The following is a 25,216-nucleotide window of genomic DNA, read 5'->3' on the forward strand; positions in this document are numbered from 1 at the left end:
TGCAAGAACTGGGACACAATCAGCGGTAGACTTAACACTAGTTTCTGAAACCATTGTAGGGACTTGCTCATGGAAAGTCGATAATGAATCTACTGTAGGTAGTGATCACTATCCAATATAACAGAGGTAGGTGTCAGATTGGAGAAGGGTGACACGAGTGGAGTGAGTAGATGGTGTTTTAAAGAGGTAGAATGGGGTAAATTCAGAGTTATTTGTGAAAATGAAATGGAGAAGATAAATGTAAATGTTAATGTGGATGACTTGAATTTTTCTTTGTGCAGGGCAATCTTGAGTGCAGCAAAACAGACAATAAGGAAGAAGGAAGGTAAGCAAAAGAGAAAGACTGTCCCTTGGTGGTCGGAGGATTGTACTAAAGCTGTTCGAGAGAGGAATAAGGCATACAAAGTTTTAGAACGAAATCATTGTTACCAAAATTACATTGAATATAAGAGGAGAATGGCAGTTGCCAGGAAAGTGGTTAAGGGAGCAAAGAAAACATACTGGAGAGGGTATTGTGACACATTAGGTAGGCAAACATCTATAAGCCAAGTATGGGCTACGATTAGCAAGGAGAAAGACAATGGGGAAAAATATTAATAGGTTAGAAGAGTGAGTGAGTATGAAAGTGTGATAAATGTGGAGTTCACAATGACAGAGTTAAATGCTGCTTTAAGTAAGTGTGGAAAGACATCACCTGGAAAAGATGAAATCTCTTACTGTATGCTGAAGAACCTTAGTACAAAAAGTAAGTCCAAGCTCTTAGTGTTGTACAATAGAGTATGGGGGGAGAGTAGTTTACCTGAGCAGTGGAAGGAGGCTGAAGTAGTTCCCATTTGCAAACCAGGAAAAGATCCCAGCCTAGCAGAAAGCTACAGACCTATAGCCCTGACTTCTCATTTGGGGAAATTGATGGAGAAAATGGTTAACGAGAGATTATGCTACTTTCTGGAAAAAAATGATCTACTTAAAAACCATCAATATGGTTTTAGAAAAGGCAGGAGCACAATATATCCGGCAGTTATTTTAGAGCATGAAGTTAGGAGAGCCCAAGCAAATAAAGAGGGTGTTGTCTCAGTTTTCTTTGACGTGGAAAAGGCGTATGATATGATGTGGAGGGAGGGTTTAATCATACGGCTCCATCAGATGGGAATACGAGGTAAGATGTTAAAGTGGGTTCGAAACTTTTTAACAGGCAGAAATATTTTAGTGCAGATGGGAAAAGATTTTAGTTCTAAATATGAAGTGGATAATGGTACTTCACAAGGAAGTATTGTGAGTCCAGTGTTGTTCTCTGTAATGATTAATGAAATATTTTGTGATGTAGAAGGCTCAGTGGGGGTGTCCCTCTATGCAGATGACGGAGTGATGTGGAAGAGAGGTAGAAATATTGACTTCATTGCGAGAAAGTTGCAGCAAGCTATACAGAAAGTAAAAGCATGGACTGTAAAGTGGGGTTTTAGATTTTTTGTAAATAAAACAAAGGTTATGTTTTTACCAGGAAGAAAGTGGATCAGTATTCTGTCAAGCTGTATGGAGTAGATTTGGAGAGAGTAACAGAGTTTAAGTATTTGGGTATGTGGTTTGATAGTAGGTTAACATGGGGATTGCATATTAATAAAACAGTGGAAAAATGTAAAAAGGTAATTAACATTATGAGATGCTTGAGAGGACAGGAGTGGGGAGCCAGCCGGGCATGTTTAAAGACAATATACACAGCTATGATCAGGTCGGTGGTGGATTACGGGTGTATTTTGTATAATTCTGCTTCAAAGAGTAGTCTTAAAAAACTAGAAATAATTCAGAACCAGGCATTAAGAATTTGTTGTGGGGCGATGAGGACAACTCCGGTAGATGCACTACAGGTGGAAATGGGGGAAATGCCATTGAGCTGTAGAAGGGACCAACAGGTTTTGGTTTATTGGACTAGTCTGCAAGGACATAGTGAAAGTCATCCAGGGCTGAGCATGTTAAAACCATGTCAGGAAAAAGAAAAGGCAAACTTCACCAGCTTTGGGTGGTTGGCAGAGGGTATGGCGCAAGGGGCAGGAATAGCCCATTTGGAATTAAGTCCTACAGTCCCGATTGCTGGGGTGGCTCCGTGGTTGCTTAAGGAACCTGTAGTAGATTTAGGACTCCTGGGGAGGAAGTGTAGTAGTGCGGGAGTTGATGAGTATATCTGTGAAAAGTACTCTGAATATTTAATAATGAATACTGATGCTTCAAAGCTAGCGAATGGGAAGGTGGGTATATCATGTGTTATTCCAGATATAGGTGTTGCAGTTAAAAAGAGGACAAGTGACAATGTGGCTATTTATACAGGAGAGTTGCTGGCAATACTCTTGGCATTGAGTTGGGTGGAGGAGAATGGGCCAAAGCAGAATGTGATCGCTTCAGACTCAAGCAGTGCAGTGACAAGTGTTAAAACATTCAAGTCAGAGACGAGACAAGACATAATTTGGGAAGTAGGGCAAATACTGAAAAGAATAAACAGACAAAAGAAATATGTAATCTTCATGTGGGTTCCAGCACATATAGGGGTGGAAGGGAATGAGCTGGCGGATAAGTGGGCAAAAGGAGGAGCTGTAAAGGAGGAGGTAGATTTCCCAGTAAAATATAGTAAAGCAGAAATTAAAACAATTATTAAAGATAGGGTAAGAAAACAATGGCAGAGTAAATGGGATTCATGCCCTAAGGGCCGGTTTTATTACAATTTGCAGGGAAGAGTCGAGGGTAACACAGCGGAATGGGGTTGCAAGAACCGGGAGGAGGAGGATGTGTTGGCAAGATTGAGGCTGGGTCACACAAGACTAAATAGCACACTGAAAATGATAGGAAAGCATGAAACGGGGGAGTGTGATTATTGTAGCTGTCTGGAGACTGTTGAACATGTAATCATATATTGTCCAAAGTATCAGTTGCAACGTAAAATTTTAAAAGATAGACTTCATCAGAATAGTATTCGTTGCGAATTAAAAGACATTTTGCAAGGACTTAAACAACACTGTGTACTCAAAGCAATAACAAAGTATCTTATCTCTACCAAACTGATAAAGAGGGTATAGAAAGACTATTGGGGTCGTCCCGGCCCACACTCCATACCGGATGGTGGCGGTAATGCACCATTCTCAGTTGCATGCCAACCGCCATAAAACACTACTAGAAGAAGAAGAAGATATAAGGCAGTGGCCACCAGTAATCTGAACAGAACTGAAGAAGCGGCTTGGATGAGCAGCAAAACGTCTTCACTCTTACAACGATTTGTCCAGTTGACAGATTTTTACTGTCTTTTGCTATGGCCAAAAAGTTACATACTTAAATTAACTTAATTTAAATAAAAGTTTTTGTTCACAGAACATTGTTGTAAAGTAAAGGCCCATTACATTCTGTGACACTGTGGAGGTTTGGGGAAAAAGAAGACTACAGCTTTGGTTTTGCTCCTGAAGTGAATCTAACCTCACAACCAAATCTTCTCTTCTCCTTCCCCCTGGTTCTAATGTGAAATGTTCTGCAGTAGTACTTTGACCCAAGACTTCTGAGTCAGAAGTTTTAAGTCGGAACAATGTGATAAATTTGAGTTTTAACAAATGTCATATTTGAGATGTTACTGCTTTGACTGAAACACTCTCTTTCTGTCTCCATGGAAACAAGCTGGTGACACCATCACCAAGTTCCAGGTCAGATCGGTGGAGAAGCAGCTCCATCCATCCAAAGTTGCTGTTGTTGTGTCCTTGGGCAAGACACTTAAACCCCCCTCAAAAAATGTGAGCATTTACCGTTTAAATAGTGCATCTAGAAGCCCTAATAGCTGTTCCATTATTAAACCCCAAATGAGCTTTAGAAATTAGATTTTATTACAAAAATCTCATTAAACAAAGAGTTTCAGATTCAATACCTTCAGTCCCACAAAACAAAAACTCAGCATAAAAATGAAAAACTGTACAGAGTTATAAGAAAACATTTACATAGAGGGAATACACAGAGGGAATAAGCCGGAAGATTTGAGCCTGAACTCTGTACCTGATTGAAAGTCATTAATCAATTCAAAGCTTCAACTGAGACATGGAAAACTGCACAGGACTCCTCTTCACAAAACACTGAGAATGTCACTTTGTTTTCCATGAGTTTGCAGATATTGATACTTTGCAGCTGATGTCATCAACATTCCCTGGGAGTGTGATACTAACCGGAGGCTCGGCTCTGTCTGAAACTCTGTTACTCAAGTTAGACTTTAATCTGAGTTTTATTTTAACACAATCTGACCAGAAAGAACTGACTTAGGTGAACTACAGCGGGTGAGCTGATTTGTGCTGTTGAACAAGTCCCCCTCAAATAACATTACAGTCACAAGCTAGCAAGCAGTAGCCAATAGTTTTTCAATTAGCCACTCTCACATTTTTGTTGAAACTCAATCTCCTAAACAGGACCATGAAAGCTCAGATTGATCACAGGCTCCTGAAAATGTGCTGTTTAAAATCACGTTTGTATTTTTTCTTGAGTTTTTAGACCATCTGTGTTTTGTGTCACCATGGTAACTACTGAACATTCCATCATACACATACATATAGAAAACCTCCAGCGTGATGTTCAGCTTTCGTCCGTTTTGTTGTTTTCCTCTGAAGTTTGAACTTTGACCTGCCATTCGTCTCCCAAATCAGCTCCCATCAAGATCCGGGTCTCAGGTCTCGGCTGCGCCTCCTCCTTCTCCTCCTCCTCTTGCTCCTCTCCTCCCGCTCTCTCTTTCTTCTCCTCTCTTCTCTGCTTTTTCATTTGCTCTCCTATATCCTTCTCTTCTCCTTCCTCTGTTTTCTCTTTTTTTGTCTCCCCTCCCTCCATTTCTCCCCCCCCCCTTCTCTCTTTCTTCTCCTCTATGCTTTCCTCTGTTTTTTGGGCACTTTCCTCTGGCTTTTCTCCTCCCTCCTTTCTGTCCTCTTTCCTCTCTATGATTCTAGTTTCTGCTTTTTGGGCATCCATTTTGTCTCTCTCCTCTTTTCCTTTTCTCTCCTCCTCTCTCTCTTCCTTCTTAAGCTCCACTGCTTCCTCTTCTCTCTCCTCCACTCCTCTCTGTTCTCTCTCTCGCTCCTTCAGCCCCTCATCTTCCTTGCCCTTCTCCTGTATTTTTAATCTCTCTCCCTCCTTCTCTTCCCCTCTCTCTTCTCTCTCCCCTTTCTTTAGCTCCTCTCCCTCTCCTACTCTTCTCTCCTTCTCTTTGTACTTTTCGGTCTCATCCTCCGCATCTGTCTCACTTCTCTCCTTCCTGCTCTCATTTTCCCTCTCTTTTTGTTCCTCCCTCTCGTCTTCCTTGGAGGGCTCCATGTTCCAAAAGTCCTGCTCCTGATCCCAGCCCATCTCCATGTCGGCCATCTTTAAACTCAGCTTCTTCATGAGCTCGTCCTGGACCTGCTGCAGCCCCTCCTCTTCCTCCTTCTCTCCCAACACTCCCGCAACCCTAAAAGACCTCTGGATGACCTCCGGGAGTGCGGTGATGTGGGACAGCGCCTTCACTGTCCACTCCACGAGCATTTGTGCGATGTTGTCCTGGTGCAGCACAGTAGCAGGTCCTGCAGGGAGCGTTCTCCACTTCCAGAGCAGATACCTCTGGAGTAGAGGTTTGACACAGATCTCCAGAGGGTGGAGTTTGAAGTTGAGTCCTTTGGGAATGACGGCAGGCAGCGTTCCCGACTCGCTTAGCGCTGCCACGAACACATCCGCAGCGTGCTCGCGGTGAGCGTCTACGATCAGCACAGACTTCTGTAGCTTTAGGTCTCGCACGTGTTCAGTCCACACCCTGCTCCTCCACAGCTCCAGAGCCTCCTTTGTGTTCTCCGGAATGGCATCTGTCAGGACAAACTCAGGCAGAGAGTTCTCGTCCAATCGGGTGCCAGTTAGGGCTAAGGCGGGCAGCAGCGTCCCGTCTGAGAGTGCTGTGAGGTAAACTGTGACCAAAGGACACGTGCCTGTCATCTGCAGGACGTCTGAGGCTCGGGTCTGAAGCAGAGTCAGGTCTGTGAATAGGCACAGCTCATCCATGGTCGCCACGGCGCTGCTGGAAAGGGCGTGGCCTTGGATCACTTTCTGAATAAATGTCTGAAACACTGTGACGCGCTGTTTCAGCTCCAAGGGGAGCTGCTGAGACACACGCGTGCCCACGCCTTGAAACTGCAGCTTAGCTCGTAGCATGAAGCTAACAGCCCAGTCGTATGAGAACCTGAGGGAGTGAAGCCCCTTCTGCCGGAGTGAGGACAGTTTGTTAAAAAGGCCAGTGTATGAGAGCGCTGCTTCCTGCTCTCGCATGCTCAGGACAAACTTCACCAGACGTTTTGTACCCTCATGCTCCGCCTCCTCGGGCTCCGCCCTCTCGCTCTCAGGGTCCGGGTGAATGTTGGCGTTAGCTTCACGTAGCCAGCGGCGGATGAGGCGGGGTTCGGTGGCGTAGACACGTGTGGCTTCGCTCATGCCCTCGCAGAGAGCACAGAGCACCACCTGCAGCTGCCGCTCAGAGAACAGCTGCTGCAGAACCGATGGAAACGATTGGTCAATGGACTCCGGAGACTCCACCCTCTCCAGCCTCTCCGGTTTGAACTCCTCGTCCTCTTCATCCGATTCCTCAATGGGAGCGCTCAACCCTGCCTCCTTCTTCGGCGCAACGAATGAGATCTGCCCCCTGCAAAAGAGGAGGGGCCTGTGAGCGTCCAAACAGGTGATTGGATAAAAAGTAAATGATTGACAGGAGACACTCACGTTTGCATCTTCATCACAAAACCCAGTCTGGGCGAAACTGAAAGAAAAATATCATTAAACCAGGACTACCCCAGGACTACACCAGGAGTAAAGGAGAGACTAATGCAGAAGTAAAGAAGGACTTGACCAGGACTAGACCAGGACTAGACCAGGACTAGACCAGGAATAGACCAGGACAAGACCAGGACTAAAGGAGAGACTAAAGCAGGACTAAAGGTCTTACTGGGCGTGTTGGGGCTGAGGCCGTGAAACTCCCAGAAGCAGGAGTTGGTCTGACACAAATTCACACCGCAGATAACGCAGCCGTGAACACTCTCATGACGAAGGTTTTTGGAGTGACAGTTTTTACAGCGCTTGCAGATCCTGCTGATTTTGGCCATGCGGTGGCGCTGTGTCTCCTGCCCTGGGGCAGCAGGGGCGACGGCAGGGGCGACGGCAGGGGCGAGGGCAAGGGCAGGGGCAAGGGCAGGGGCAAGGGCAGGGGCAAGGGCAGGGGCAACAGCAGAGGCAGAGGCAGGGGCAAGGTCAGTGGCAGGGATGAAGGCAGGTGTAAGGACAGGTGCAATGGCAGGAGCAATGGGAGGGAGTGGGAGCGGAGGAGGCTCGACAGGAGTCGAGCACCGAAAACATTTGGCCAACTGCATTCCCAGACGTCTGCGAAACCGCTCCTGAGAGAGAGAGATAGGGTTAGAGCTTTTATAGTCCTGATTTAGTCCAGTCCTAAGTCCTGCTCTAGCACAATATGAAAATACAATCTGAAAAACACTCAGACTGCTGGTGACAGACTGCTTCTGCCCGCCCCTGTCCTACACTTGCCCCTGTCCTACACTTGCCCCTGTCCTACACTTGCCCCTGTCCTGCACTTGCCCCTGTCCTGCACTTGCCCCTGTCCTGCACTTGCCCCTGTCCTGCACTTGCCCCTGTCCTGCACTTGCTCCCATCCTATACCTGCTCCTGTTCTACCCCTGCTCCTGTGCTAATGTGATGTTTGACTGTATGTTATGCCACTTTCACCATGAGCCCATCCAGGGACAGATGGAGCCTCGCCTGTGGCTAAAAGCTGACACATGTATCATATATTCATTCATACGTACCATCTCTTTTATAAAAAAATTGAGTCCTGATCTTGGTTAGCTCTGGTCCAATCCTGGTCTTGTTTATTCCTAGGTTAGTCTTGGTCCAGTCCTGGTTTATTCCTAGGTTAGTTTTGGTCTAGTCCTGGTCTTGTTTATTCCTAGGTTAGTCTTGGTCCAGTCCTGGGTTAGTACTGGTCCAGTCCTGGCCTTGGTTAGTCTTGGTCCAGTTCTGGTCTTGGTTAGTCCTAGTTTATTCCTGGTCCAGACCTCACCTGTGTGAAGAGCCCCTTTTGGACCCAGCCTGGGGGACAGTCTCTCCTGGTCTCTCTTAGGACAATGAAGGCGTTGACGATGCTGATGTTCACCAAGAACCAGAAGAGGTTCCTCCAGCAGCGATCTGAGGCCACGCCCCCCAGAGTGTTACACGCCAGCAGCTGTTTGCAGATGTCAGCTCCTCTCATGTTCTCCTGAAGCAACCTGAAGGCCTCCGGCCGGTCTAGGCGGTCCAGACTACCAGCTCTGGTCTGGGACCGCCTCCAGACCGTGTCCAACCGGCCGGGCGCCGCATTGGTCGAGAGACAGCCCATCTCCTTCACGTCCTTCCACCGCGTCGCCAAGACCACTCCCCTCTGCTTCTGAACAAAGTCCCCCGGGTGCTCCAGCGGCCTGAGAGAGAGAGTGGGGTGCGGACAAGGTTTAGCCCCGGCCCAGTCCAGTCCTGGTCAGTCCAGTTCTGGTCCAGTACCTGTCATCCCAGAGCGTGTGGGGGAAGTGGGGGTGGTTCCGGGGGAAGGAGGCAGAGCCGTAGAGCCCTCGGTGGTGGAGCAGGTGCAGCAGGTCCTCAGTGCACAGAGTGTTTGAGAGGAAAAGCTGATGGTGACGATGCTCCAGCCCAGAGAGGAGCTCCAAGACCAGGGACAGGTTTGGGCTATCAGGGGGTCCAGGGGATGTCTGAGGAGCAGAGAGACAATAGTGAGAGAGGCTGTGGAGCAGAGACAAAGAGAGGACAGTGTGAGAGGCTGAGGAGCAGAGACAGAGAGACAACAGCGTGAGAGCCTGAAGGAAACCATCAGAACACAACCTGAAAGTATCAGGCTCAGAGGTATCACTTGACATCGGACCTCAAACAGAGTTTTGGACATTCTCTCACCTGGATGTACAGCCGGTGACAATATCCAGACTTTGAGTCACAGAGTAGCCAGACCTGAGGCGGAGCTGGGCCGGGTCTGGGACGGTCCTGGTTTAGTCCCTGGTTTTGATCCTGGCTTGAAGTCTCAGGAAGTAGAGCACGGTCCAGACTGAGGCAGCACCTGGGTCTGTATCAGAGGGTTAGAGAAAGCGAGATAAACATAGAACCAGATGGTATAAAGAGGTGAAGGAGTGTGACCTCACCCAGTGTTCAGCTCCAAATGCAGCTCATTGAGGCTAGCAGTTATAGGGGCCAATTTACAGCCAAGATCCATATATGGAACTCTGACCACGAGTATCATAGCCACCAAATATGCCCAATACAGGCTGTTGAAGGTAATGCCAATCCCGCACCACTGGTTTGGCAGGAGGCCTGGCACTTAGCAACACAGTCAATCAAACCTAATGCTAACGCTAGCGGGAGCGACCTCGGGGAAAGACGGCGTCTGATTGTTTTGTTATTAATGTTCACATCTTGATTTAGTGACAAAATACTGAAATAACAGCTCCAGAATCATGTACAACAGGTTGAAAACAATGTTTTAAGGTCAGAATGACGAGCCTGACAACAGTTACAGAGAAAACGACCATTGTTTTTCAACAGAAAGTGAACTGGATCTAGAATCAAGGGAGCCAAATCATGCCCATGCTCACTTCCTGATTGGACAAAGCTAATCTGCTAGCTGCTGCCTGTTAGCTTGCAGTCCATGCATGGAAAGTGATGTTGTAAAACATTACCTGTAGGTGTCCCACATGGCCTGACCCTGGATCTGCAGCATGCGGCGGAACATCTGGAGTGGGTCCCTCTGGGCAAGGCTTCTGCTGAGGGGGGCGGGACGTCTGCGCACAGGGGTGTGGCTGGAGCTGCTGGGGCCGAGGTCAGCACTGCCCGGGCGCAGTGATTTGAGGATCTGAGTGAAGCGATGATGACTCATAACCTGGTTAAACATGTAACTGCAGACGAGCAGTGTGGTCAGGAGGGGGCGCTCTTTACACATCACAAAACATTATGTACCGTATTTTCCGGACTTACGTCTCTCCGGAGTATAAGTCACACAAGTGAAAAAAATGCATAACAATTAAGAAAAAAACATGTATAAGTCGCAAAATCCGAGGCAAGTTAAAGAAAAGTTATAGTAACAACAATTAACATAGAGAACAGGCTGAATAACAATACAGCACACTGATGTAACACATAGACAACGAACTGAATATGTGTCTGGTATGCTAATGTAAGATATAAACAGTTAATCAGATATGCTACGCTAATGTAACATATGCCACTTGTCCACAAACACGACGGACATGAGAGTTCTTTTCACTGATGTTTACTGTGGTCTTACTTCTTCATCACAGTTCACACCGTAGAACTAGCAAACACATAAAATATAACATAAGCTCTGGCTCATATTACATATACACACAAAACTGCATATGAATGCATGGAAGATATACATACCACTTTGGTCTGCTAGTAAATAAACCGGTGAAACGAACATGCCATTATACTTTTCAATTGTTTCTTAAATAGTGCTCTGCCGGGAAAAGGCTGAACCGGAAAACAGAAACAGGAAGACCTTAACTAGACTCATACTTATTAACTGAACACTTACAATATTGTTCCAAATAAAAGACGATCACCTTTATGGTCTTATAAATGAAAAGGAAATAAATAAGGGGAAATTAAATATGAAATGTATAAAAGAAAATGAGTCAAGTAAATGTTCTTACAGGTGTTACAAACACACCAGCACCATCTAGTGGTCAAACAAGTGAACTGTAACATGTATAATCAACCCTTACATAACACATATTTATTCAGCTACATGAAGCATAGGCAGAACTGAATGCGTGTCTGCTATGTTAACGTAAGTTATTAACAGTTAATCAGATAACTAAAGCATAAAAACAAGCTAACAAGTTTACTCTCAGTTTCACTCCAAATCACTAAATCCATTGAATTTTTCATCCTCAGTGTCACTTCCACCAACTCCGAAGGTAGATGAAGAGCCACTGGCTGTCATACTGGTACAAGCCTAGAGTGCCCTCACGCTGTTGTCAGTGTGACAATAACGAACATGTGAAATTATATATTTGAATAATTTCACATATAAGTCGCAGCCCTGGCCAAACTATGAAAAAAGTGTGACTTATAGTCCAGAAAATACGGTAACCAGTTTTTGAGTGAAAGGCTACAACATTTGTCTGGAGAAAGATATTGTCACTGGACTAGCACGAGTGACACAGATCTGGTGTTCAGTTGCATTAATGTCCCCAGGCGCTTGCTATAAGGTTAGGAGCAGAGTTAGGAAGTCGGCTCTGTCGCTCTGGGCCAAACTAACGTAGATCTACACTGCAGGTCACAGTGTGCACATTTATAATGCTGTATTATGAACTTATATATAACATAATAATAATAATAACAATAATAATAATAATAATAATGGCTTACACTTGTAATGCGCTTTTCAAAGCCTCTCAAAGCGCTACACTATAGTCATTATTCATTCATTTCCACACTTGGTGATGGTAAGCTACTATTGTAGCCACAGCTGCCCTGGGGCAGACTGACGGAAGCGAGGCTGCCAATCTGTGCCATCGGTCCGTCCGACCACCACCTATCATTCGCGCACACACCACTTTCATACTAGGCAATGTGGGTGAGGTGTCTTGCCTAAGGACACAACAACAGAACTTGGTCAACTCTCTAACCACTGAGCCACTGTCGCCCCTAATGTATAAAGCATACTTATGTCAGATAAACACAAGTATATCTTTTTGACCAGCTGCTTTTTTTTAGGCAGGTTGTCGATTTGATGTTCCAAGAACACTGATACCTGGTGCAGACCAGGGAGTGGCAGGGCATCTGGATTAGTGCTTTACTCACCTGTGGTCATAGTGGGTATAGGACCAGTAATGAGCTGAGTCTGGGAGAGTCTGCAGACCCATGAGCACCACCTGCAACACACCACAGTTTTAGTCTCTGCTCTCGTCCCTGCTCTCGTCCCTGCTCTCGTCCCTGCTCTCGTCCCCGCTCTCGTCCCCGCTCTAGTCCCCGCTCTAGTCCCCGCTCTAGTCCCCGCTCTAGTCCCCGCTCTAGTCCCCGCTCTCCTCCCCCCTCTCGTCCCCCCTCTCGTCCCCGCTGTCGCTCCCCGCTGTCGCTCCCCGCTGTCGCTCCCGCTCTCGTCTCTGCTCTAGTCCAGTTTCAGTACTCGTTTTAGACACACCAGCCCTAGGAAAGCCTTCAGCTCGTTGCTCCTCAGCATTGTCCAATCAGAGAGCATCGGTTCGTGAAACAGGAAGCGCAGTGTTTTGACGTGTGCATTGGTTTCCATGACAATGAGATGGATGAGCTCGGCAGGAAATAGGAGGTCGAAGAAGTCAATGGCATCTCCGGAGCGTGACAGGTTATGACTCGGGCCGCTCGAGTGCGAGAAGGAATTCGTGCCCGCCACGCTGCAGTCCGGCGTCGACCAATCACAGGCCACAGGAGGCTGGATAACACCAGGAAGAGGAGTAGCAATTGGACGCTGCGATGCGAGTAAAGAGAAGTCCACGTCTATGTCCGACAGAACTGGAAGAAAAAACCTGTATATGAGCTTTAATGTCTGAGAGAAAATGAATTGTTTAAACAAGGCTGCCGAATAGAGCTGTCATGATACTAAGATTTCGATACCAAGTAATAATAATAATAATACATTTTATTTATATAGCGCTTTTCAAGACACTCAAAGTCGCTTCACAATACATACAAGAATAAAATATCACAAAATTTACAACATAAAATCAAATATTAAAAGCAAAGAATTGATACTCAATACCTCTTTCTTTAGACAATAGAATGTGTAATTCCTCAGGTAGGTTCCATAGTGGTCCTGGGTGTATACTAGTCTATGTGTTTTGACAAGTATCATCAAGATCATTCTAAAGATATTCCGGCAAGGTTCATTTGTGAATGGGACTTTTTTACTATCGATACCTTGTTCAGATGAGTATCTAGTTTCAATACTAGTTTTAGTATTGGTTAGTATCTGATTTGTAATTGTATATTTATTTATTTGCTAACATGCTAACAGCACATTAGTAATTACAGGCCTATTGTCGTTTGTATCTGAAGTTATATTTTGTGAAGTTGCAAAAACAATCTCCAACAACTACAATGCATGAAGGAATTCACACGTGAAGAAATTCACACGTGAATGAATCCCATGTATTTCAGCGTGTGTGTGTCTGTCCACATGGCTCGTGTGTGTGCTCGTGGCTCTGTGTGTGTCCACATGGCTCTGTGTGTGTGCTCGTGGCTCTGTGTGTGTCCACGTGGCTCTGTGTGTGTCCACGTGGCTCTGTGTGTGTGTGCTTGTGGTTCTGTGTGTGTGTGACTGTGGCTCTGTGTGTGTGTGATTGTGGCTCTGTGTGTGGGGGTGGGTGTGTGTGTGTGTGTGTGCTTGTGGCTCTGTGTGTGTGTGATTGTGGCTCTGTGTGTGTGTGATTGTGGCTCTGTGTGTGTGTGCTTGTGGCTCTGTGTGTGTGTGATTGTGGCTCTGTGTGTGTGTGATTGTAGCTCTGTGTGTGTGTGCTCGTGGCTCTGCGTGTGTGCGCTCGTGGCTCTGCGTGTGTGCGCTCGTGGCTCTGTGTGTGTCCACGTGACTCTGTGAGTGTGCTCATGGCTCTGTGTGTGTACTCGTGGATCTGTGTGTGTGTGCTCATGGATCTGTGTGTGGGCTCGTGGCTCAGTGTGCGTGTGGTCACATGGCTCTCTGTGTGTGCCCATGTGGCTCTGTGTGTGCGTGTCTCACTTCGGGGCTTGCACATGGCGGAGCAGTGGGTGGGGTTCAGAGCGAGGTGCACGGCCATCTCATCTCCAGAGAGTGTTCTGAACCGACAGTCTGAGCAGATGACTGAGAAACGGCTAAGAGAAGAGAAAAAGAGAGGAGAGAGAGAGACAGAAACAGAGGAGAGAGAGGAGAGAGAAAGAGAGGAGACAGAAATAGAGGAGAGAGGACAGAGAGAGAAACAGGAGAGAGAGAGTGACAGAAACAGAGGAGAGACAGAAACAGAGGACAGAGACAGCAACAGAGGAGAGAGGGAGAAACAGGAGGGAGAAACAGGGGAGAGAGGAGAGAGAAACAGCGGAGAGAGAGAAACAAAGGAGAGACAGAAACAGAGGAAAGAGGACAGAGACAGAAACAGGAGGGAGAAACAGAGGAGGGAGTGAGAAACAGAGGAGACAGAAACAGAGGAGAGAGAAACAGCCAAGAGAGACAGAAACAGAGGAGAGAGAAAGAAGCAAAGGAGACAGAAACAGAGGAGAGACAAACAGAGAAGAGAGGAGAGAGATAAACAGAGGAGAGAGAAACAGAAGAGACAGAAACAGGAGAGAGGAGAGAGAAACAGAGGAGAGAGAGAGACAGGAGAGATAGAAACAGGAGAGAAAAGAGAGAGAGAAACAGAGGAGAGAGAAAGAAACAGAAGAGACAGAGAGACAGAAACAGAGAAACACAGAAACAAAGGAGAAGATAAAGAGAGAAACAGAGGAGAGGATAGAGAGGGAAACAGAGGAGAGAGAGAGGGGATGGAATTTATATCAATCGATATTGATATAGATCATTTTGAACAAAATGAATGAGTCAACATTACTGTATATCCCAGATACATATATTAGTAGTAGTAGTAGTAGTAATAGTAATAGTGTTTGCAATACCTGGGTGGTGGTTCTCGTTTGAGGTGTGGAATTGGCTCTTTGGAGCGAGGAAAGTGATGAGACCTGAGAAAGACCAGACTCAGGTTAAAAACGTTTAATATGACACACACGCACGCACACACACAGGGGGAGGCATGCATGCGTGATTGCAGGCGTGTATGCGGCTGTGTGTGTGCCATAGCCTGTATATTTTTAGTAGACTAAATGAGTGTGAGATCACCCACAGCGTTTGGCTTTAAATGAAGCTAATATGGAGCCCAGTTCCATATTTGGAATTCCTGTTTGGAACGTGGTGGCTAGTAGGTTAGCTATGTCCAGAGATATACAGGATACACGTGTAGGACTCACAGTATCATGTGACTGGCGTAGGCCTTAGAGCAGCAGGTGCCGAAGGAGCAGAGCAGACAGCGTACATGTGTGGGGTAATGAGCAGACAGCGCCACCACCTGGTCACCGCACTCTACACAGCGCCACAGGCAGGAGGAGGCCGTACTGCAGGAGAGAAATCGTCACAGGGGTCAAAGGTCGCAGCAGGGTTCGCAGAAAACACATGATTCTCCCCTCCTCTGTGTGCTGTATTGTGTCAGATGCCCTTCCTCTGCTATGTGCTGTATTGTGTCAGATGCTCTCCTGCCCTCCTCTCTGTGCTGTACTGCATCAGATGTCCTCCCTCCTCTCTGTGCTGTTTTGTGTCAGATGCCCTCCCTCCTCTGTGTGCTGTACTGCGTCAGATGCTCTCCCTCTTCTCTGTGCTGTATTGTGTCAGATGCCCTCCCTCCTCTCTGTGCTGTATTATGTCAGATGTCTCTGCATGTGTCTCTCTCACCTGTGCTCAAGTTTCTTTTGGGCGGAGCGTGCCTTCGGGATGAAGAGGGGCTGAGGCTCTGTCTTGATGGTGATTGGTTGGATCATGTTGGAGTGGGCGGGGTTTGTGTGTGAAAGAGTCTGGCCTGATTGTGAGGGGCGGGGCATCTCTGAAGGGAGAGCTGGCCTACGGCGCCCGAACGTCCGAATGGTCACCTGCAGAAAGAAAACATTTTGCCCAGTTCTGCATTTTAAGTATGCTTTGTGGACTTAAAACTGTGTTATAGATATTAGTTAGGAAGTAGCTCGTTACCAGGACTGAACTAGGTCTAACCCAAGCCTAAATCAGGCCTAAAGCAAGTCTAAACGAAGGCTAAACCAGGACTGAACCAATACTAACCCAGTACTAAACCAGGGATACACCAAGACTATAACAGTTCCAAACCAGCTCTAAACCAAGCCTAAATCAGGCCTAAACGAGGACTAAACCAGCATTAAACCAGGACTAAATCAGGCCTAAAACCAAGGCTAAACCAGGACTAAACCAGTACTAAACCAGTACTAAACTAATACTAAACCAGGACTAAACCAGGACTGATCCAGGAATGAACTAGGTCTAACCCAAGCCTAAATCAGGCCTAAACCAAGGCTAAACCAGTGCTAAACCTGGACTAAATCAGTACCAAACCAGGTCTAAACCAGGTTTAAATCAGGTCTAAACCAAAGCCGAATCAGGTCAAAACCAAGTCTAAACCAGTCTCCCTCTCTGGTGCATACAGGTGACAGGTGTGCATAGGTGTTTAGAGGTGCGTGACACGTGCATTGGTGTTACCTTTGATCCTGGGGGCAGCCCCTCGAGTTGGGCCGGTCTCCTGTAGCTGCGGTGATGTTCTGTTTTGTGGTGGACTTTCTCTTTGAGGTAAATGAACTGGAGTCGGCAGCGGTTACAGTGGAATGCCTCATGCTGAGGAGAGATCACACATAAAGAACACTCAGGGTCCGAGGTCAGATGGGTCAGGGCCATAGACTAGAATGGAAGCTGACTAAGTTAGTGTGAGGTCACCCACAGCCATTGGGATTTGCTGATTGTGTTCATTCAAATTACGATTTCGATTTATCTGCGGTTCAGGGAGAGTCAGGGATCAAAGGTGAGGGTCACAGCTCCTCACAAGGCTGCCCATTCCCACTCTCACTCACCTGGTGGCGTAGCAGGTGCTGCTGGTAGTTCTCGGAGTTCTTGAGGATTTTGAGGCAGAAGACACAGAGGAGGAATCGTGTTTCCCGGTGAAAAGTCGCAAAGTGCTGGATCACGTCTGAGTAGAACGAGGAACGGTAACAGCACACCTGAAACAGAACCCGCAACCTCCTCGTGACACGCATGCAGACAGCAATAACAGTGAAAAACAGTGGAGACACTAGTAATGTCATCAGTAGTATTAGTTACAGATGCACCGATCCAGCTTTTTCAGTTCAAATTTCCATACTATGGGTTTAAGCAGGACTCACCACCTACCTCTCCTGATAGGTGGTGAGTCCCTGCCTCAAGTGGAGGAGTTCAAGTATCTCGGGGTCTTGTTCACAAGTAAGGGAAGGATGGAGTGTGAGATTGACAGTTGGATTGGTGCAGCATCTGCAGTGATGCGGTTGCTGTATCGGACTGTTGTGGAGCCAAAAGGCAAAGCTCTCGATTTAACGGTCAATCTATGTTCCTACCCTCATCTATGGTCATGAGCTTTGGGAAAGGACAAGATCACGGATACAAGTGGCCAAAATGTGTTTCCTCTGCAGGATGGCTGGATGCTAGAGATAGGGTGAGGAGGTTTGTCAAACGAGAGGAGCTCGGAGAAGAGCCGCTGCTCCTCCACAAGGAGCCAGCTGAGGTGGCTCGGACATCTGTTCAGGATGCTTCCTGGACATCTCCCTAGGGAGGTGTTCCGGGCCCCTGTGAAGACCCAGGACACACTGGAGGGACTATGACTCTTGGCTGGCCTGGGAACGCCTTGGTGCCCCACCGGAGGAGCTGGAGGATGTGTCTGGGGTGAGGAAATTTTGGGAGTCCCTGCTCAAATTGCAGCCCCTGTGACCCGGCCCCGGATAAGCGGAAGAAATTGGATGGATGGGTTTAAGTATCTACTGAAACCCGATATCAACCAACACCAGTGCAGGGAAACTAAAATATGACAGAACTGATCCTGTTTTGCAGCTGTTATTTTCTTTTAAGTAATGACAAAACAACTTTGTATAGATAAAACTTCTAACATTCTGAGACTTTCTGGGCCAAGTATAAGCAGGAAAGTCTTATTACATAATTTCATATGTTCCACCAGGATATCAGCTGAACTGATATATGGAAGCCGATATTAAATCCAGCACATTTTGTATTGCACCAATATCTGATACCAGTATCGCATCTGTGCATCCCTATTTATAGTAGTAGTAGTAGTAGTAGTAGTAGTAGTAGTAGTATTTTATGTATTCTTTTTTCAGACTCAAAAGATTACATTGGTTAAAAAGAAAAGAACAAGATAGAAAATACCCAACAAATTTGTTCATTTCATTAATGAGTGTGAAGTCTGCCCGGTAGTAACAGCATTAGTTGTAGTAGCACATTAGTTGTAGTATTTGTAGTCACAGTAATAGCAATAGCAGCAGCAGTAAAATAGCAGTAAAGACAGTACCTGGCAGATGTATGGCATCTCTCCTGGTTTGTGGTTCGATTTCATGTGGTTTAAAAACACAGGCTCATTATCGAACGCCCACTCACAGATCCTGCACAAGCCTGAAACACAACACAAGTGAATCTTTTGCTAATCTCCTCTGCTCCCCTGAGCCTCTCCTCTGCTCCCCTGAGCCTCTCCCCTGCTCCCCTGAGCCTCTCCCCTGCTCCCCTGAGCCACTTCTTTGCTCCCCTGAGCCACTCCTCTGCTCCCCTGAGCCACTCCTCTGCTCCCCTGAGCCTCTCCTCTGCTCCCCTGAGCCTCTCCTCTGCTTCACTTGACCCACTATTTGGGATTGGCTGCTGTACTGTGATTGGTCCTTACCGCTGAAAGTTCTGTGTTCTGCTCTCTGATTGGCCCTTGGCTGTGACACAGATGCTGTGTGATTGTCTTACTGTTGGAGGGGGCGGGCCCGTGCACCTTGTCCAGGTGAGTCTGCAGCTCTGGGGCTGAGGAGAAGTGTCTGTAGCAGAATTTACAGCTCTTTTTGTCGTCACCGCGATTCACCGGCTTCCAGTGAGTCAACATGTGCTGCATCAGCCTGGGACAAAAACAGGGACTAAAACCAGGACTGAACCAGACCCACTTTAAATTGAATGAAAAGCTACAGACTGATTTGAGACTTAGGACAACTGTGTCTCTGGTGTCAGGATAATATTCATATCGTGACTTAGGGACAAAATGGTGAAATAAAAACACCAGGATCACGTAGAGCGGGTTAAAACTAACATTTTAAGGTCAGAATGATGAGCCTGACAGCAGCAGTTACAGAGAGAGGCACCGTAGTTTTCCAATACAAAGAGAATGGGAACTGAATTGGAGTCAAATCATGCCAATGCTCACTTTCTGTTTAGAATGTGGCAGCTAGTCGATTAGCTATGTCCAGAGATATGGCCAGGCTGTGAGCTTTACCTGAGGTTGTTGTTGGCCTGGTGGGGGCAGACAGTGCAGGGGAACTGGACCAACATGGCTGTGTATTTGTGGATGTCTCGGAGTCGCTCATCACCTTCGTATGAACCGTAGTAAAACTCCTCCACGCTCATGACGACGCGGGAGGGGTCAGAGGGGTCACAGGGGTCAGACGAGAGGGAGGGGGCAGAGGAGATGGAGGAGCCAGAGGAGAGGGAGGGGCCAGAGGGGGGTATGGTGACGAGCCGCGGCTGAGAGATGGTAACTAGGGAGCGGTTTGGGGCGACGTTCAGTTGTGGGAGCGTTGGCGGGACATTGGAGGGGGCAGAAGTGACATGGGCGGGGCCAGACTTCACAATAAAGGAGGAGGGTGTGGGAGGGAGGGGCTGTGAATCAGTAGTTTTGGGTGGAGACAAGATAGTGATAGAGCGAGGCATGCCATTGGACGAGCCGGCAAGGAGGGCGGGACTGGAGACAGAGGAAACGGTGCCAACCGGAGCCACTAGAAAACAAGAACCAGGAATGAGTTTAAAGAGGCATTTTATATCTATGGGGTATAAAATAGGGGGTATTTTATTTCTATGGGGTATAAAAGAGGGGGCATTTTATTTCTATGGAGTATTAAAGAGGAGGTATTTCACTTATATGGAGTATTAACCGCTAACACATGGCATCTTTAAATCACCATATTACCTTTTATCGTTTTGAAAATGTTATATTCACCCAAAACAACGTATTAACATGCTTTATAAGTTTCACTTTCATTTGTAGCACCCTTCCATCCCTTTTCTCTCCATGCTAAGCCACTCCCCCTTCAGAGCACTATACCAACACAATCAGCATCCTACTAATGAAACTACTGCACATTGCATCAGGTTTGTGAAGTTGTTGTATACAGTTTTGTATCATGTTTTTGTATATTTATGGAGAATTGCCATGTGGGAGCATGGGTGATGTAGACTTGTGGGCGGAGTCTTGTACAGGCTTGTACTGCTAATCACAAGGAGGGTTCAAATATGGTCCAGGAGAAATTGTTAGATTAGTCAAACATGCATGGATAATATCTAAAACCTCTTCAAGCAGGTTTTTGATGGGACAAAAATGTTATAACATGGTAGAAAGCTCCATCCAGTCCAGTTTGTATAGTACCCCATGTTTATAGCTGCACTGTGTAACATTTCTGGTGCCTACTTGTCTCCATGGAGATGTTATTGCTTTGCCTGGAATTGTCCACAGTGCGATTGGCTGTTTGCTCACCTCGCTCAGGTGTGCTGGTGCGGATGGTCAGGTGCATAAGTCCAGGTGTGGCGGAGGGGGCGGGGCCTCGCACAGGTGTCACAGGACGTACCATCTGACCCACAGAGGGCGCTGTGGAGCACATTCATGCGTTATGACAGCATGACATCACATGACATTTCTGCTATAACCTGGCACCATACATCTTTCCTGTTTTTTAATGTCAATGTAATGTCGTACACTGTCCATGGCATACCATACCATACCAATGGTGAGTAATGGTATTTTCTTCTGTCCAAACATTAAATCTAAAATGCGAAAGAGCTGATAGAGCTTCAAGGTCCTGTATTACACAAAATTGACTCTTGAAAGCATTAAGCCATGTTATAATGTTGTTACCTCATCAAAAACAAACCTGGAGTTGGTTTATTCAAGCATGTGTGAATGAAACAAGACACACATTCATGTATGTTCATGATGAGGAAACATTATAACGCAGATCAGAAAATAGAGTAATATGGGCCCTTTGATAACAAATATATCTACAACTCTGCTAAATATTTAGGTTGTAACTGAGATTTAAAATAAGAAACTCAAGTCAACACCAGAAAACCAGTTAAAGTTAAAATTAAAGCTTAATCACAGGGACACTGCAAACTACAGGCACATTCATGACTGATACAGATTTTGGAACTGTTCTCTCTTAAAACATGTTTCTGAGTCTGTGTGTTGAGGAAATCATTATTGTGGGGTGCAGACAGCAGCTCTAAGGACAAAGATTAGGAAATAAAAAGCAAAAATAACTCATTTTGTCTGTTGTGTAGGCCATAGTTTTGCCTCAGTGCCACTATGAATATAAAGGGGCATTTTTTAAATAAAATTATGTCAATGCATAACATATTACATCATGTACAGAGTGGGTTGTGTAGGAGAGGCTTACACTGGATAAGAGTGAGCGGCTGACCCGGTTTAAAGAGCGTTTGACCCGGTTTCAGGACCTCGCCCGAGTTCACAAGGGTCTGACCCGGCTGCAAGACGGTGGAACCCGGCGGAAGATTAAAGACGAGAGGAGTCCCTGAGTTCACCATCGGAAAACCCTGGAATAAGCATGTTATGTTAGCGTAGCATATCTGATTAATTGTTAATATCTTACATTAACATACCAGGCATGTATTCAGTTTGTTGTCTATGCTTCATGTAGCTGAATAAATATAAATGTGTTAAGTGAGTGTGCTGTGCTGCTATTCAGCCCGTTGTTCTCTATTTTATTGTTATTATTATCACTTGCCTTTAAAGATAAAATGTCTGTTCTTGGTAAAAATAAATTTCCTCCAAAAATGTGACTTATAATCCAGTTTAGTCGTGGTTTAATTCTTGTCTGTACCTGGATCAGTCCTTGGTGCTGGTCTGTACAAGGTTAGATCCTAGTTTACAAACTTGTTTAGACCAAGGTTGGTCCTGGTTTAATCCCGGTTTAGTCCTTGTTTAGACCCTGATTTAGTAACAGCCACGGTTTAGTCCCTAATTTAGTCCACTTTAGACCAGGTTAGTCCTGGTTTTGTTTCATTTTGGTGTAGTACCTGGTTTAGTCCCGGTCTAGTACCTGTGTGGTGATGAGGAGTTGCTGGGGTCTGGTGCTTGGGACAAGGAAGGTCCCTTGTGGAAGCTGTGACAGGATAAGGGGCGTGGCCTGATGGACAATGGCTGGAGCTTTTGTGGTGGGCGTGGTCTTGAGGATGGTGGGTGTGGTTTTGTTGATATTTAGTGTTGCCATGGTGACAGGGGCGGTCGGCACGGATATGGGGAGTGACCGGCTCTGGGTCTGAACCAAGACCGGGGCTGGACCAGAGACAAAGGGGGAGAGACGTTTAAACATTTTATTTATTTATCAATGATGGAATTTTACTTTTCAAATAAAAACTGACATAAATATTTATATTGTAACTCACCTTTAGGAGCAGGTGCAGGAGGTGGGGCTGGGGGCGGAGGGGAAGAGTCAGGAGAGTCCTCCACTGAAAACAGAGACATGCTACTATCAGACATTTTAGTCCAGACATGGGCAAACTATGACCCGTGAGCCACACTCGGCCCTTTGGGCTTATAAATTCAGCCTATCAAATGTGACCAAATTATATTCAAATAGTTAAGGGTAAACCTTGTTCAAAGTTTTTCTGCTGTGTTTATTTAACTGAAATATAATAAACTCAGTATTTAATTAATGTATCTGGAAAACAATTTGTACAATGAGCCTTGCATATTCATGCTTTGCTACATGTTACAGGCCAAATCTCTAATGTAATATATACACATATATATATATATATACACACACATATATATATATATATATATATATATATATATCCTGGTCCAGCCCCTCTGTCAAATTTTAGAACCCACTGTGGCCCATGTCTCAAAAAGTCCCTGGTTTAGTCCCTGGTTTAGTCCCTGGTTTAGTCCCTGGTTTAGTCCCTGGTTTAGTCCTGTATCAAAGCACACTGATTTATAAAAAACAATGACACTTAAACATATTGAGGTTCTGCAGGTTCTGGAGTGAATACACAATGTTAAATCACACTGTATCACACTAAACACACACCATTATGAAAAAAGACTGAAACACTCAAATGTAATGGTACACATGTGTATGATGCATGCCTCTCTATTTGGCACAGACATAAATGGCGTTCATTCAGTCCATGGTGATGTGTGATGATGTCACAGTCTATGTTTCATGGCTTAAGCACAGCTTCTTTTATATCGATGAGTGATATTCAAACAGGCTCTACTTTCTGTGTGGTGTAATACATGGGCGTGATTGTCCAAGTGTCGACTTCACATGAACACAGAAACTGCATTTTCCTTTGAATCGGTCTTTACGATATTAATTCCTTCAATATTTAGTGATTTTGACTGATTGTTCCCCCAGTGTAAAGTACGCTGCTCTCCGCTTCTCCATGGTTCTGATTAGTCAGCTTTAGTCCTGGTTCACTCCAGGTTCAGTCTGTGTTTAGATCTGGTTTAGACCTGGTTCAAATTTGGATCAGTCCTAGTTCAGACCTGGTTTAGTACTGGTTTAGTCCTGGTTCAGACCTGGATGTGTGTAGTCCATAAAGTCGTCGTCTTCCTCCACGGTGTCGTCGACCTGTTGCCATGGCTCCAGCTCCTCCTCCTCACACTCCATAAAAAGCTGCGTGTCCATCTCTGACAAACAAACAAATAAACATAAATTAAACATTACACAAAACATCAAAAACAGGATCTCAGCAAATCAAACAAAAACATTAAATAAAAAATACATTAACACTTTCCAATTCCCAGACAAGTTTATCAAAGATCATTTGACTTTTATCTTTTTATAAACTCACTGTTCATCACATATTCTGTTATTGTTAATAACTATTTCGCCTCCATCTCATGTTCAAATGAAATAGTATGAGGACTTCCCCCTTTAAACCCCCTGCCCCACGGACTGAGAACAATGTGAAATCTTCCGTGCTTTAGGATAAATGATCAAATCTTAAAATCTGGTAACTTGGAGGACTCTGACTGCAGGACACTGCAGGACGTTCCAGCTCCGCCGCTCCCCGGGTCCTTCTGCCTCCTTCTGGCCGGATCAGCGCGCCTCTGTCCGGTCAGACCTCAGCATTGGTCGGCTGCAGCAGGAGCCTCCACGGGGCGTGTTCAGTCCGGTAACCCCGGTGTGTAGAGCCCAGTGCAAGCTGATATTGCAGCGGGGTCGGGCAAAACCGGGCCAGAACAACAGAATCTTTACCTGGTTTTAACGCAGTTTCTGCGTCAGTTTCAGGCGCGCTGCTTTCACTGCGCCGCAACTGTCTGCGCTCTTATTGGCTGATATTGTCTGTGCGTGCGCTACGTCACGTCCTCCTTGTGCTGCGGGTTTTCGCTGTGGCTCCAGTTTAAAGCGGGTTAGACGGCTCTAACCGCGTTCCGGAGCTCCGGGGGCCCTGGACACGGCCCCCACGGCCCAATGCGGGTCACGGGAAGAGGCGCGGGGCCAGGGGCGCGCGGGGCTCAGTCTGTGACGGAACAACACCAGTCGCCATTTTGTTTTTGTTTGTGACGCGAGGGCGGGAACTGCGCGCTGACGTCACGAAACATGGCAGACGTTGAGAGCGACACAAACACGCAGCGCCTCAACTGTTTCACTTTGAGACTTGAATAACACGTTTCCTCTTCACAGGGACAAATAGGACAGAGAGTCCTGAGCTGCAATGAGCCCAGAGTAGCTCTGAGCCGGAGACAAGCCCCGGGAGAGGAGCATAGAGCCAGGCAGACTCCTCCCTCTGCACGCTCCCTCCGCACGCCCCCTCCGCACGCCCCCTCCTCTTTGTCACTCACGGTGCACACAAGCACAGGGACTACAGCATGTCAACACTGGTATTACTCTCTTATTATTGTGTTATTACACTGTTAATACACTCTCATAATCATTACACTGTCTGTACACATGAATAACATAAGATTATATGATTCTGTATCAGACACATTATAGATTACACAGATTATATAAACATGTGACGTGAGGTCAGTGACAGAAGCCTGCAATGATGTGATTAAACGTGTGTTCTTTTGTGGCCGTAAGATGTCATTCTGAGAAGTGAAACAGCTCAAATGAAGGTCAAAACAATAGCTGCTTTCAGGGTTTAGAAAGAAAGATTTCACAATATGGTGTGAAAAAGAGCCAATGAAGGTGACCTTAAAATTCCAGAGGAGCGTCATGGATCCCACTGCTGACATGTACCAGTAGGCAGCAGGATTACTCAAACAAAAATGAAACTCCAGCGATGATTCTGAGGAGAACACTACATTAGAAAATTGTTAAA

At 46.1% G+C, this 25,216-nt stretch overlaps 1 protein-coding gene across 1 annotated transcript; it reads right to left on the reverse strand.

Moving 5' to 3' along the window:
- Positions 1 to 3,923: 3,923 nt before the first annotated feature.
- LOC117383406 (pogo transposable element with ZNF domain) lies at positions 3,924 to 24,446 on the reverse strand. The gene is made up of 24 exons (XM_033980584.2): positions 24,145 to 24,446; positions 23,463 to 23,573; positions 22,319 to 22,381; positions 21,973 to 22,208; positions 21,310 to 21,466; positions 20,391 to 20,501; positions 19,137 to 19,635; positions 18,620 to 18,765; positions 18,186 to 18,286; positions 16,705 to 16,851; positions 16,340 to 16,471; positions 15,530 to 15,723; positions 15,052 to 15,195; positions 14,704 to 14,766; positions 13,799 to 13,911; positions 12,230 to 12,576; positions 11,890 to 11,960; positions 9,741 to 9,956; positions 8,965 to 9,130; positions 8,560 to 8,765; positions 8,087 to 8,480; positions 6,962 to 7,406; positions 6,739 to 6,775; positions 3,924 to 6,661 (listed from the first exon to the last, which is right to left on the reverse strand). Exons 2-24 carry the CDS (start codon positions 23,569 to 23,571, stop codon positions 4,585 to 4,587), a joined length of 6,174 nt encoding a protein of 2,057 aa, XP_033836475.2. The 5' UTR covers positions 23,572 to 23,573; positions 24,145 to 24,446; the 3' UTR covers positions 3,924 to 4,584.
- Between the last annotated feature and the right edge of the window lie 770 nt (positions 24,447 to 25,216).

Source organism: Periophthalmus magnuspinnatus, chromosome 16, assembly GCF_009829125.3.
Source record: "Periophthalmus magnuspinnatus isolate fPerMag1 chromosome 16, fPerMag1.2.pri, whole genome shotgun sequence".
Lineage (NCBI taxonomy): Eukaryota > Metazoa > Chordata > Actinopteri > Gobiiformes > Gobiidae > Periophthalmus > Periophthalmus magnuspinnatus.